General features: G+C 38.5%; 1 protein-coding gene across 11 annotated transcripts in view; it reads right to left on the bottom strand.

Annotated features, from left to right (window-relative positions):
• FAM184A (family with sequence similarity 184 member A) overlaps positions 1 to 12129 on the bottom strand; it is a 124004-nt gene that overhangs the window by 42508 nt on the left and 69367 nt on the right. For all 11 annotated transcript variants that reach the window (XR_015251505.1, XM_086707703.1, XM_086707701.1 and 8 more), the window contains exons 7-9: positions 11915 to 12076; positions 8778 to 8899; positions 7951 to 8101 (exon numbers count right to left, since the gene is read on the bottom strand). Coding sequence is in view for 10 of the 11 variants with exons in the window: in XM_086707703.1 (XP_086563829.1) it covers positions 7951 to 8101; positions 8778 to 8899; positions 11915 to 12076 (435 nt within the window). In the remaining variant the exon portion in view is untranslated. The remainder of the gene's footprint in view (positions 1 to 7950; positions 8102 to 8777; positions 8900 to 11914; positions 12077 to 12129) is intronic.

The raw sequence follows: 12129 nt of genomic DNA on the forward strand, positions 1-12129 counted from the left end.
TGACTCAGTCGGTTAAGCATCCAACTTCGGCTCAGGTCATGATTTTGTGGTTCATAAGTTCGAGCCCCTCATCAGGCTCTGTGCTGTCAGCTCAGAGCCTGGAGTCTGCTTCAGATTCTGTGTCTCCCTCTCTCTCTGCCCCTCCCTTGCTCGTGCTCTTTCTCTCTCAAAAAAAAAAAAAAAAAAAATTAAAAAAATAATTCTCCTAAAGCAAAAAATTGAAGAAAAATTCATGAACAATTGTTCAGTATTTAAACTAAAGTAGTAATAACAGGCACACAATAAATGAAATTAGAGACAAGCTAATGTTAGATAATTCTTAACACTTTCCTCAGAGATTATCTTAAATAACTGTATAATCATATACCCATTGAAATTTTTCAGATCCAAAATGCTTTTTTTTAGTACCTTGTCATATGAAATAGAAATATATTAAGTTGATTTGTTACTACAGTGCTATCTCAATGTTCATAAGTATTTTTCAGATGTGTTCTGGGTCCTGCTACCTCTGAAAGAGGCACAAACTGCTCTGCATTTCATCAAAGGTCTTACTATAGTATTTTGCAGAACTTATATATATGCTTAGTACACATTAATCACTACCCAGTATTTTAAGCATCTCTTTTTAAAGCCAGGTGTAGGCATCATTGTTCCATCTCTTCAGTCTCTTCTTCTAAAGGTACCAATTTAAGAACTGGATAAACTTCTAAAAAGGGAGGTTTGGGTAGGGAAAAGAAAATGAACATTTTTAGATTTGTGAATTAATTCAGAAAACAATTTAGTACTATTTATCTTGGAAAAAAATCTCAAGATGAAGAACACTAACAACTTAAGTCTGATAAAAGAGGATATAATATAGTTAAAATAATGTCATTATTATTTTTTTTTAAAGAAAGAGAGGGTGCAAGTGAGCAACAGGCAAAGAGAGACAGAGTCCCATGAGGGGCAGAGAGAGAGAGAGAAGCAAGGCTCACCAAAGCAGGGCTTGTGTTCACCCACGGTGGGGCTTGAGCTCACCCTGTGTGGGACTCGAACTCACAAACCATGCGATCATAACCTGAGCCAGTCAGATGCTTAACTGACTAAGCCACCCAGGGGCTCCAACATCATAAATTTTTTTGACTGAAGAGAAATGAAGAACAAACTTTCATATTTACTAAGGAAAAGACTGCATATTAACTTTGAATCCAGGAACTAAAAGCATGGAAGATAATGGATGTTGGCTGGGTTTTGGTAGACTTTAATTCCATTGCACATTTTCTGAGAAAGCAAAATTGGGTCCTGCCTGCTATTCTCACTCTCTATTCTAGGTGGCTTTTCTCTATGTTTTATTACACTTCGGTCTTCTGCTTTTTCCTTTGACTTCCCTTTTCCTTACTCCAGTCATCTCTTCTCCCCGGGCTCAAGCTAGATCTCTGATGTTTTTCTAGAAAGTTTCCTGCTCTCCTAATTTCTAGGGAGAGGGTTCAGAACCTTCAGGGTCAGCTTCATTGATGTCCTATCACTGCTCAGGGCTCTGTCAAGGTCTTTGAGCTAGCTGGGAAGAGATGATTATTCCAGCTCTCTTTCTAATCTCTACCTCAGAAACTACTTGTATCTGTTCTTCCATTAAAAGGCAGTATTGTTATTCTTTTAAAACAAACATAAGGGGCGCCTGGGTGGCTCAGTCGGTTAAGCGTCTGACTTAGGCTCAGGTCATGATCTCGTGGTTTGAGTTTGAGCCCGACATTGGGCTCTGTGCTGACAACTGAGCCTAGAGCCTGCTTCGGATTCTGTCTGTCTGTCTGTCTGTCTGTCTGTCTCTCTCTCTCTCTCTGCCCCTCCCCTGCTAGCACTCTGTCTCTCCCTCTCTCTAAAAAATAAACATTAAAAAAATTTAAAAAACATAAAAACTGATGCAAATATAATCTTTTTTTCAGTAGGCAGAAATGCAATTTTTAAAGAGAATTCCTTCCTAATGTAAAACTTAATTTAAGAGTTAGGAGATGGAGCTAGCAAAATGAGCACTGAGCCAAATTTACTTTGAGTTTTTGATCTAAATAGTCTAGACCATTGCTGTCTAACAGCATTATAACTGAGAGCCATGTGTGTAATTTTAAAAGTTTTCAGTAGCCAGAGGCACCTGGGTGGCTCAGTAAGTTAAGCATCTGACTTCAGCTCAGGTCATGATCTCACAGTTTGTGGGTTCAAGCCCTGGACTGGGCTCTGTGCTATCAGCAAGGAGCCTGCCTTGGATCCTCTATCCCTCTCTCTGTCCCTCCCTTGTTCTCATGCTCTCTCTTAAAACAAACAAATAAATGTTAAAAAATTAAATTTTCTTATTAAAAACAAAGTTTTCAGTAGCCATATTTTTAAAAAGGTTAGAATTATTTCAGGGTGCCTTGGTGGCTTAGTGTGTTAAGTGTCCAACTTCGACTCAGGTCATGATCTCATAGTTCATGGGTTCGAGCCTTGCATCAGGCTCTGTGCTGGCAGGTGGAGCCTGCTTGGGATTCTCTCTCTACCTCTCTCTGCCCCCCACCCTCCAGCTAATGCTCTCTCTCTCTCTCTCTCTCAAATAAATAAACAAATAAATTAATTAATTAACAAATTAATTAATTAATTAATATCAGAACACAGTCTGCAACAGCCATAGGAAGCTGGCTTCTCAGTTGTTCTTGATCAACAGCACTTTTTTTTTTTGAAATACTAAAAAAAAATTTTTTTTAATGTTTATTTTTGGGAGAGGGAGAGAGACAGAGTGTGAAGGGGAGAGGGGCAGAGAGAGAGAGGGAGACACAGAATCCAAAGTAGGCTCCAGGCTCCATGCTGTCAGCATGTAGCCCGATGCGGGGCTCAAACTTAGGAACCACAAGATCATGACATGAGCCAAGTCGGATGCTTAACTGACTGAGCCACCCAAGTGTCCCCAGCACTTATTTTAATGCTCTACTTCTCATTCATGTCATTGATCTTTCCAATTGAGTGTGAAGAATTCCAAAATTTCCTCTGATGGTAGAATCACTACATCTAAAACCAAACTGACCATCTCATCATCCCCCTTCTCCCCAGTTAAGGAGCTCATGACTTCCCTCTCTCAGATGATGCTTTTCCTTTTGATTATTCTGGCTTCAAATTCAGTCAACTTTAACATTTATTTCTCCTTTACCAAAGTATTCCATCAAATTACATGTTTTTTTTCTTTATAGTTTCCCTTGTGTTCTCAATGAAATAAACTTAATTCAGGTCCTAAATGGGTAGAATTATTTGTACTTCATATGTTTGACAAATGCCTCTTCAGTAGCCGTGTCTGTTTTTGTTCACTACATCAAACAACTATCAAGTGCTTGCTATATGCCAGGGAGTTTAAGCATCTGGGTGTGCAACAGTGAATAGCACAGATAAAGGCCCAGCTCTCATGGAACTACATTCTAACAGTGTAAATAATATGATGCTATACAGTAATAAGTGTTTTGAAGAAACACAAAGCAGAATAGGAGGACACAGAGTGATGGAGGATGCTATTTTAGAGAAAGTGGCTAAGGAAGATCTTTTTGAAGAGTTAAGATTGAGCAGAGAATTGAACAAAGTGAAAGAAAGCCATAAAGATCTAGGGAAAATGGGTTCCATGTGGAGGCAGGTGCAAAGGCCCTGAGATGGAGTAAGCTTGGTGTGTGTGTGTGTGTTCCAGGAATTCCAAGTCTTCCAGCAGGACTGCAGAAAAGGAAGGGAAGGAGTGGCAGGAGATGATGTTGGTAGGGGACAAATCATAAGGCTACTACAGGCCACAGTAAAAGTGTGGATTATAATCTGATGGTGGAAAGTGTGAAGCAAGAGAGTAACATGATCCAACTTAACATTTTAAAAGCATCACTCTGGCTGGTTGGGAAATAATATGTAGGCAGACGAGAGAAACAGCAGGAAGACCAAGTGCAGATTCCATTTGCAGTGTAGGAGAGAACTGCAAGTGGCCTGGACTAGCTGGTAGGGGAGGGAATGCTGGGAAATGATCAGATCCTAGGTGTACTTTGAAGGGAGAGCAGCAGGAAATGCTGATGAATTGATTGGCGGCACAGCACGAGGAGTCAGAGATGGCTGAGCAGTGAATGGACAGCACACTCTAGGAGGAGGAGTCTGGTTTCTGTTGAGGGGTGATGGTTGGGTGCATCATGTGTATTCAAGAGTTCTGTTTCAGACACTGTAGGTTATTGAGATGTCTCCATTTCATCCTCACTTCAAAATCACAACCACATTAAGCTTCCTAAAATGAAATTTTCAACATGGTACTCTCCTATCCATAAACTTTTGACAGAATCCCATAGCCTACTGAGTGAACTCTGAACTCCTATGCTTGGAAGTCAAAATTTTTCACAATGACCTATCTCCCCAGCTGTCCACACCTCATTTTTCTGTACTCCTTATACATTGTGCTTGGGAAATAATAGTATATTCAATAAAACATAGAATGAGTAAAAATATTTGTGTTCATCCTTTACCGTATTTGAAACTCACACTAAAGCTGACCTCTTTAATGAAAATTTTCCCAATCACTTTGGCTATGTCACTGTTCTCTACTCCATATTCCCACCAAGCAGTAAGCTGATAAGGATGTAGGCTCTCTGAAAAATAAAGCCCTGATATGTAGCACATGCTGATATTTGTGGTGTAAATACTCCCAGCCACCAACATGTCCCAGAATATGGAGCTGAGAAGGCCTGTACACAATCACAACTATGTGAGCTGGTAGGAGCCAGACCCAGCATATCATTGCTCCTATAGTACAGACTCTCCAGACCATTTATAGTCACTCACTGCAGTGACTTTTACTGTAGGTATCTGTATACAAATCTTCCTCTATTAGACTGTAGATATGTGGAGGGTAAAAACTTTGTCATATACAATGGTGGCTATCACCAGCTAAATAACCTTGGGGCCTCGAAGTTCAAACTGGAGAGTCAGACCCAAACAACAAAGTTCCACAGTTCTATGTCTGAACAGTCCATGTCTCTCCCAAATTTCTCAGTCCACTGATCTGAATGAGAGAATTGGAATATAAAGTCATCAAGTTGGACCCCAAATAAAATCTGCCCTGAAAACAAGGTGAAATAAATATATCACGACATTTTAGGATCATAAATAGAAAAAATATGATCACAGATGACTCTATATAATTACTTTTCTTTACAGTTGAAGAGTAAATGTAGTTCTTTTATTTTAAAGGAATTTAAATGTACACACTGATTAGCCCAGGAAGCATACCTAGTTTTGGACTAAGGTGTAATCACTGGACAGAAAAAAGAACACCATGAAATATTAAAACTAAAAATATGAAATTAGAGCACAGAATAAAAATAATAGCTTTGAGAAATTTTGATAAAGTGAAAAACATCTGAAGAAAAGTGAAATTCTTAGGCCTTTCTTTACCCGTTTCTTGATAGATAAGTTTAAATCAAATTTAACTCTCAAGAGACTAAGTTCACAGGAAGAAATTATTTCTTCTTTGCTCTAAGCAAAATGAAATACAGGTAAACCAAGGCACAAAGATAGACTTATTTTCAGTTCACTCAGAAATAGTTAAAATATGTGAAAACACAGATCCTCTGATACTTTTCACAATATATGTTTCTGCCTAAGGTCTGGCTGTTCCAATTCTGTTCCCCACTCTTACTCTTTAAATGTCACAAACCCCAAGGTGGGTCTGTTTTCCCTAAATGCAAAAGGTCCTGGCAGTGCTAGGGATAAGGGGATGAGTGAGGCCCGCAGAGTGAAATGGCTGTAGGGCTCAGGGCTGGGGGTGGAAAGTATGAGGAACAGGGCTTGGTAAGATCAGGCAAGGGGAAAGCCGTAGAGCAGGTGTAGGGCACAGGCTCTAGGAATCCATCCAAAATAACCAACAGAACAAGATCCAAAGGGCCAAGAAGGAGGAAAAGGTTCTTTTGTCCATAACAAAGTTCCATTAAAAAGCCTGCTGGTCCTGGGGCGCCTGGATGGCTCAGTCGTTAAGCATTACCACTCTTGGTTTCAGCTTAGGTCATGACCTCACACTTCATGGGATTGAGCCCTGGGTCCAGCTCTGTGCTGACTGGGTGGAGCCTGCTTGGGATTCAGTCTCCCTGCCCTGCCCCTGCACTCTCTCTCTCAAAATAAATAAATAAACTTAAAAGAAAAAAAACAACTTGCTGTTCCTGCTAGAAGTTTTTGTCCTCCCACATAGCTGGAAAAAGTGCAACTTTGATAGCATAATACCATTTTCACTTCAATGTAGAATCTTTTGTTCAATTGTTTTCTTAACTTTCTTCAGGCACAGAAGATCCTGAGCTGCAACAGCCATTTGCCAGTTTTACCTAGGGTAATGTGTATGCCCTTTGTATTTCAGAAGGGGTGAGAGGGGAAGACATTATAATTTTGGAAATGGACCGATGGCATAGAGCAGCACAGATAAGTTTCACCTTTGGAGGCAATTAATTCCTGGTTATATTGATATTTATGGTTAATCTGCTTTGAAAATTGATCAAAAAAATTCTTTCTGTAAAGCTGGCAAAAAGTGGAGCCATTATGTAATAAATTATTTTATGATACACAGAACTAAAACCATACGCAAAGCATTATTTCCTTTCAGGGATAAACAACACAGACCAGATACTGGGGTGCGGGGAGGGGAGAAAAAAATGTCAGAGAAGCATGCATGAAATATGATAATTATAAGAGAGATTATAGGAATAATAAAATAATAATAGAAAACAGGTGGGAGAAGTGGTAGGTCCTCTTTACAGTGCTAAACCCAGCCAAAAAATGTCTATTAGTCAATACTTTGTGATTGAAAAACAAGGCAGACTTTCAGTGGGGGGGTTATTTTTTATCATATATTTGAATTAATTGCATCTTTTTAAGTAGAGAACATCACAGAGGGGTAGTACCACTGTACCCAGAATCTGTCCTTCTAGGTCTCTAAATAGGAATGTAAAATAAGTGTACAGAAGGTAACCTAAGCAATGCTAACATGGTGCCCAACTTCTAGTGAGACTTGTTTCCTTCTTATTTTTGTCTGAGTTTCAAAGGTTGCAAATTTATTCACAAAACTCATAAATATTCATGTATATACTCCCTTTTTAAAGTAACATTACTAATTATTATGAGAGAACAGACACAAACTGGCAGGCCCCAAGAACTCTTGAAAGATACTATATGTATGTACCTATGTAATAAATTATCTTACAGAAAGCCTTTCCTGTTTCTTGTGAAATTCATCATGATCACAAATAGAAAGATAATAGTAGATTTCTAGCACTAAATTATGGAGCTGCTTCTCGTCTAAGCTCTGCACTTGCTTATCAACTGGTGACTCATGCAGTCAGTCTTATTTAATAACTGGCTTTGCAGAAGAATGCTAAGAATTCATAGTTAGAAGTTGTATAAAATGAGTGAAAATGTGCACATTCGTTTAATTATAGTTAAAAATGGAAATAAGTGAGCCTGACATAAGAAGATAGATTTAGGAATATCACTACTTTTTGTTGATAACATTTTGAAGCATAACAGGCAATATCCTTTTAGTGAGAAAGAAGGAAATTGCTCACTTCTGGTATGGTTTTAGGCAATCAGGATGCATTTAATAAATTTTACCTTCCGGGACCCAAATGATATCTGATGGCTTAAAAAAAATTTTTATACTCTCAAAATATGGGTAACCTTCCCATTTAAAAATCCCTGATGTGTTCAGTTCAAATATTAAACCAAAAACATGTAAATTCTTTTCAGAATTTAGGGCACCCGATATAACATTATTTAACACAACATTTCACAAGTTAACGAATATGTCTCCTTGATTTTATATATTAAAAATTTTTTAAATTTGCCCTATAGAAAAAAACCCAAAATACAATGAAATTAACAAACAATATTTTACAATATTTCCCTAGCTAGGGAATGTCAAGGAAAATGAACTTCCATAATGTAGAGACTACTGATTACCTGGTTTAAGAGATCTTCTACTTTCTTCTGCCATGAATCCCTGGCTGCATTTTTCTCTCTCTCTTTTAATTGCAAAAGTTGAGACATTGCTGACTTCTTATCCTCTTCATGTTGTAGTCTTAACTCTTCACGAAGTTTAGAACACTCTTGTCTAAAATAAAACAAATACTTTTACTTTTTAAAGAGAATTATTCCTCTCAATAGCTATAATACAGTTGTTTGCAGGTTTTCTACATATTTAATTAATCCTCCTCAAAAGTCAACTCAGAGTAAGAGTTACTAATGATTTTAGTCAGGTTTACAGGACTATACAGCAAGTTGGTAACTTACCCATGATCATTGATTTGTCAGTTAACAATGGCAGAACAGGTACTAGAATAAGATTTCTGACTTGAGGTTAGTATTTTGCATTCAGGAAAATAAAATGAGAAAAAGTATTCAAGCAGAAAAAAAGAGTTCCAATTTCTCTGCATCTAATCATGAAAAAAATTCATTAAGAATACTGTCCCTATGATTTTAACAATAAGACAATGTAAGCCATATAACAGAAAAACATCTTTGCACATCGTATTTTTTTTTTTTTTTTTTTTTGAGAGAGAAAGCGAGAGAGAGACAAAGCACAAGCAGGGGAGGGGTGGGGGGCAGACACAGAATCCGAAGCAGGCCCCAGGCTCCAAGCTGTCAGCACAGAGCCCGACGGAGGGCTCGAACTCATGAACTGTGAGATCATGACCTGAGATGAAGTTGGATGCGTAACTGACTGAGCTACCCCAGGCGCCCCTGCACATCTGTACTGATAAGATTACATCACAGAGTAAGAAATGTACCTAAGGTTTTCAGTCCATTTTACTTCCAAGTCATGGGCCATTCTGTCCACTCTGAGCTTCTCTTCCTCTTTCATGACAGCAAGTGTTTCTTCATGCTGTTGTCTTTCTTGTTCTAGCTCACCCTGAAAAACAAAAATTTTTCAGTGAAAACAAGTGTTCAAAAGCAAGGTTATTGCTGGTTATTTCAAATAAGCAGCGTGCTTGCATTATCACTTTTAAATTCTTACAGCACAATAACTGATAGTGCCATCTATAACAATTACTCAAGATTTTCTGACAGTATGTGGCACACATTTTATATTTTAAATGTCCTTGTGCAAACTATGTTTTATCAAGGCTTATAATTTTACAAATTATTTTAAATAGCTTAAAGTTAGCATAATTAATAATCTTTTTAAAAATGTTTGTTTATCTACTTTGAGAGAAAGAGAGAGCTGGGGAGGGGCAGGGAGAGACAGAATCCCAAGCAGGCTCAGTGCTATGAGCACAGAGCCTGATGCTGGGCTCATACTCACAAACCATGAGATCATGACCTGAGCCAAAATCAAGAGTCGATGCTTAACTGACGGAGCCACCTGGCACCCCAATAATCTTAACTAAACTTTCCATATCATGGGTATCTATTATCTTCATATATATACACATTACATAGATACGTTCTTCAAATTCATTCATATTTATAATCAAAAGTCTGCTATTTATCCAAAGCTGAAGCATTACAATTATACTTCACTGACATGATTAAAATAACTATAAGACATTTTGGCTACTATTTTTATTATGTAACTTCAAAACAGTGATCCATGTGTTTAGTGTTATGGAAACATAATATGCTATATATGAAAGCCCTGTAGATTAGCATCAATCAAGTGGCTCTCCGGAGCCTAGGGCTAGACTGTTTGGACGACACTGGCAACCATCAGTCCCCGCCAGCAGTGGAGCTGCTCTCTGCCTCCCACAGAAGAGGAACAGATGATGGTGCTTCCTTCTGTTCTAACAGTGACCCTTTCTGGATCACCCACTTACTAATGGCATGTGCTGTAACACTGCTGAGGGGCATGTCCAGATTAATGGGAGAGAAGCAAGTCAATGTTGAAACTGCCATTCTACACTGGTGACCCGGCTTATAGCAGTAAATTCCGAAAATTGGGTTTGGCCATCTTAGCCAACCATCCTTTTCACTAAGTATTCTGCCTCTAGGAACTACTACTTTTTCCACCACAGGCAGCATTAAATGAGGTAGAAGTACTTAAGAAGTATTTCTTTTACTGAATGCAAAGTACTTTATCAGACATTAGTGGGGTAAGAACAGAAGTAAAGAAAATACTTGCTTTTTTCCCCCAACTGTTTTCACATCCATCAGCTCATGGGATCCTCATAGCAACATGGGGAGGTTACAGGTGAGGAAACAGGCTCAGCAAGATTGAGTAATGGGAGAAACTATAAACTCCCAACTACAGATTTACAAATGTTAAACTAATATTATCATCACTGTCATCACAATCTTACTCCTTATTTCCCAACTGTGGCCTAAAATGTCCTAAGTGCAGAGAGTCATGCCTCATCCGTGTCTGGATCCCTCACAGGTTATCAACCAACAACTGGACATATACTCAGGGATCAATATCCATTTTATGATAGGTTCATTTATGTAATACACAACCGAAACTCAGCAGGGAGGAGGGGAAAAAACTCACATCCAGAGAAAACACCTGCTGTTGAAGAGCTTACCTAAAGCTGAAGTAAACTGTGATGCAGTATCTGTATTTTCTCAATCAAAACTGTCCAGCAGAACAAAAAAAATGGACAGTTGCTAAGGTTTTGCTTACAACACTTAGTATATTCCACTACTTGATAGAAGAGCAATGTAAATATGAGCAAGGACCTTAGAGAAATGAAACGGATTCCAATACTAAGCTACAAAAATTAAATTTGAAATAATATTAATAAAAGGCAATGTTTCCTGAATGCTTGATATTTACTAAGCACTGTGCTGTAAATGGTTTACCTCATTTAATTATTACAGTAGTGGTGTGAGGTGTATTATTACCCCCTCCTGCAATATGCAGATGAGTAAATTGAGGCTTAGAATAAGTAACTTGCTCAAAGTGACACACTAAGCAATGGATCAAGAAATCACACCCAGCCAATCTGACTTCAGAGCCCACACTCTAAATCACCTCTCTGAAGGAAAAGTAAGAACTCTCTGGAAACTATACGCTTAGTTGTTATGGATTCTTTTCTCCACTTTCTGAGGGAATCTAAATATTTGCTCTGCTCTGTGAGAATGGAAGGGAGCAGAGCCTTTCAAAATTTGTAGGTGACAGAGCATTGTTTAGTTGCTACCTATGAGAGTTTGAATGCTTACCAATAGAAGAATTGTGCATACTGATTGTTATGGGTTGAATTGTGATCCTGAAGAGATATGTGGAAATCCCAACCCCTGTACCTCAGAATGTGACCTTATTTGTAAATAGGGTCAGTGAAGATGTAATTCCTTAAGAGGTCATAGGATGAGCCCCTAGTACTATGTGATGGGTAGCCTCATAAGAAGAAGATGTGGGGCAAAAAGGGGGGAAGCCTGGGTGGCTCAGTTGGTTGAGCATCTGACTCTTGATTTTGGCTCAGGTCATGATCCCAGGATTGTGAGATTGAGCCCTGAGTAAGGCTCCATGCTGAGTGTAGAGCCTGCTTAAGATTCTCTCTCTCTCTCCCTCTGCCCTTTCCCCTGCTTGCACTCTCTCTCTAAAAAGTAAAAAAAAAAAAAAAAAAAAAAAAAAAAAGAATATGTAAGGACACACAGGAAGAATGCCACTGAACATCAAGGAGGAAACTGAAATGTGACACAAGCCAAGGAAGGCCTGGGGCTACCAGGAGCTGGCAAAGGTGAGGAAAGACCTGCTTTCTAGGTTGAAAAGGAAGAATAGTCTTGAGAACACCTTGATTTTGGACTTTCAGCCTCCAGACGGTGAGAGGATAAATTCCTGTTGTTTTAAGCCACTTAGTTTTAGTATTTTGCTAGGAAAGCCCTACAGAACTAGTATACTATATATAATGTCTATTTATGAGAAATTTAAGCAGAGTAATTAAATTATATTTTTACCTTGCTAATGTCTATAGCAGGACTATAAAATTACCTCAACATTCAATAGAGCATCCTTGGTCTCCTTCAGCCTGCCTTTAGTCAAATCGAGCTCATTTTGAAGTCTTTCCTGGGAGTCCTGAAGACTAGCAATGAGTCCTTCTGCAGAGCCAAGACCTTGTTCACTTTTCCTTACCAGATCTTGGAGGCGGCCAATCTGCAAATAAATACAGTACTTTTAATATACCTCACTGTTATCGACTAGCAAAA

This window comes from Puma concolor, chromosome B2 (genome assembly GCF_028749965.1).
Source record: "Puma concolor isolate L17-30 chromosome B2, mPumCon1.1.hap2, whole genome shotgun sequence".
NCBI classification, from domain to species: domain Eukaryota; kingdom Metazoa; phylum Chordata; class Mammalia; order Carnivora; family Felidae; genus Puma; species Puma concolor.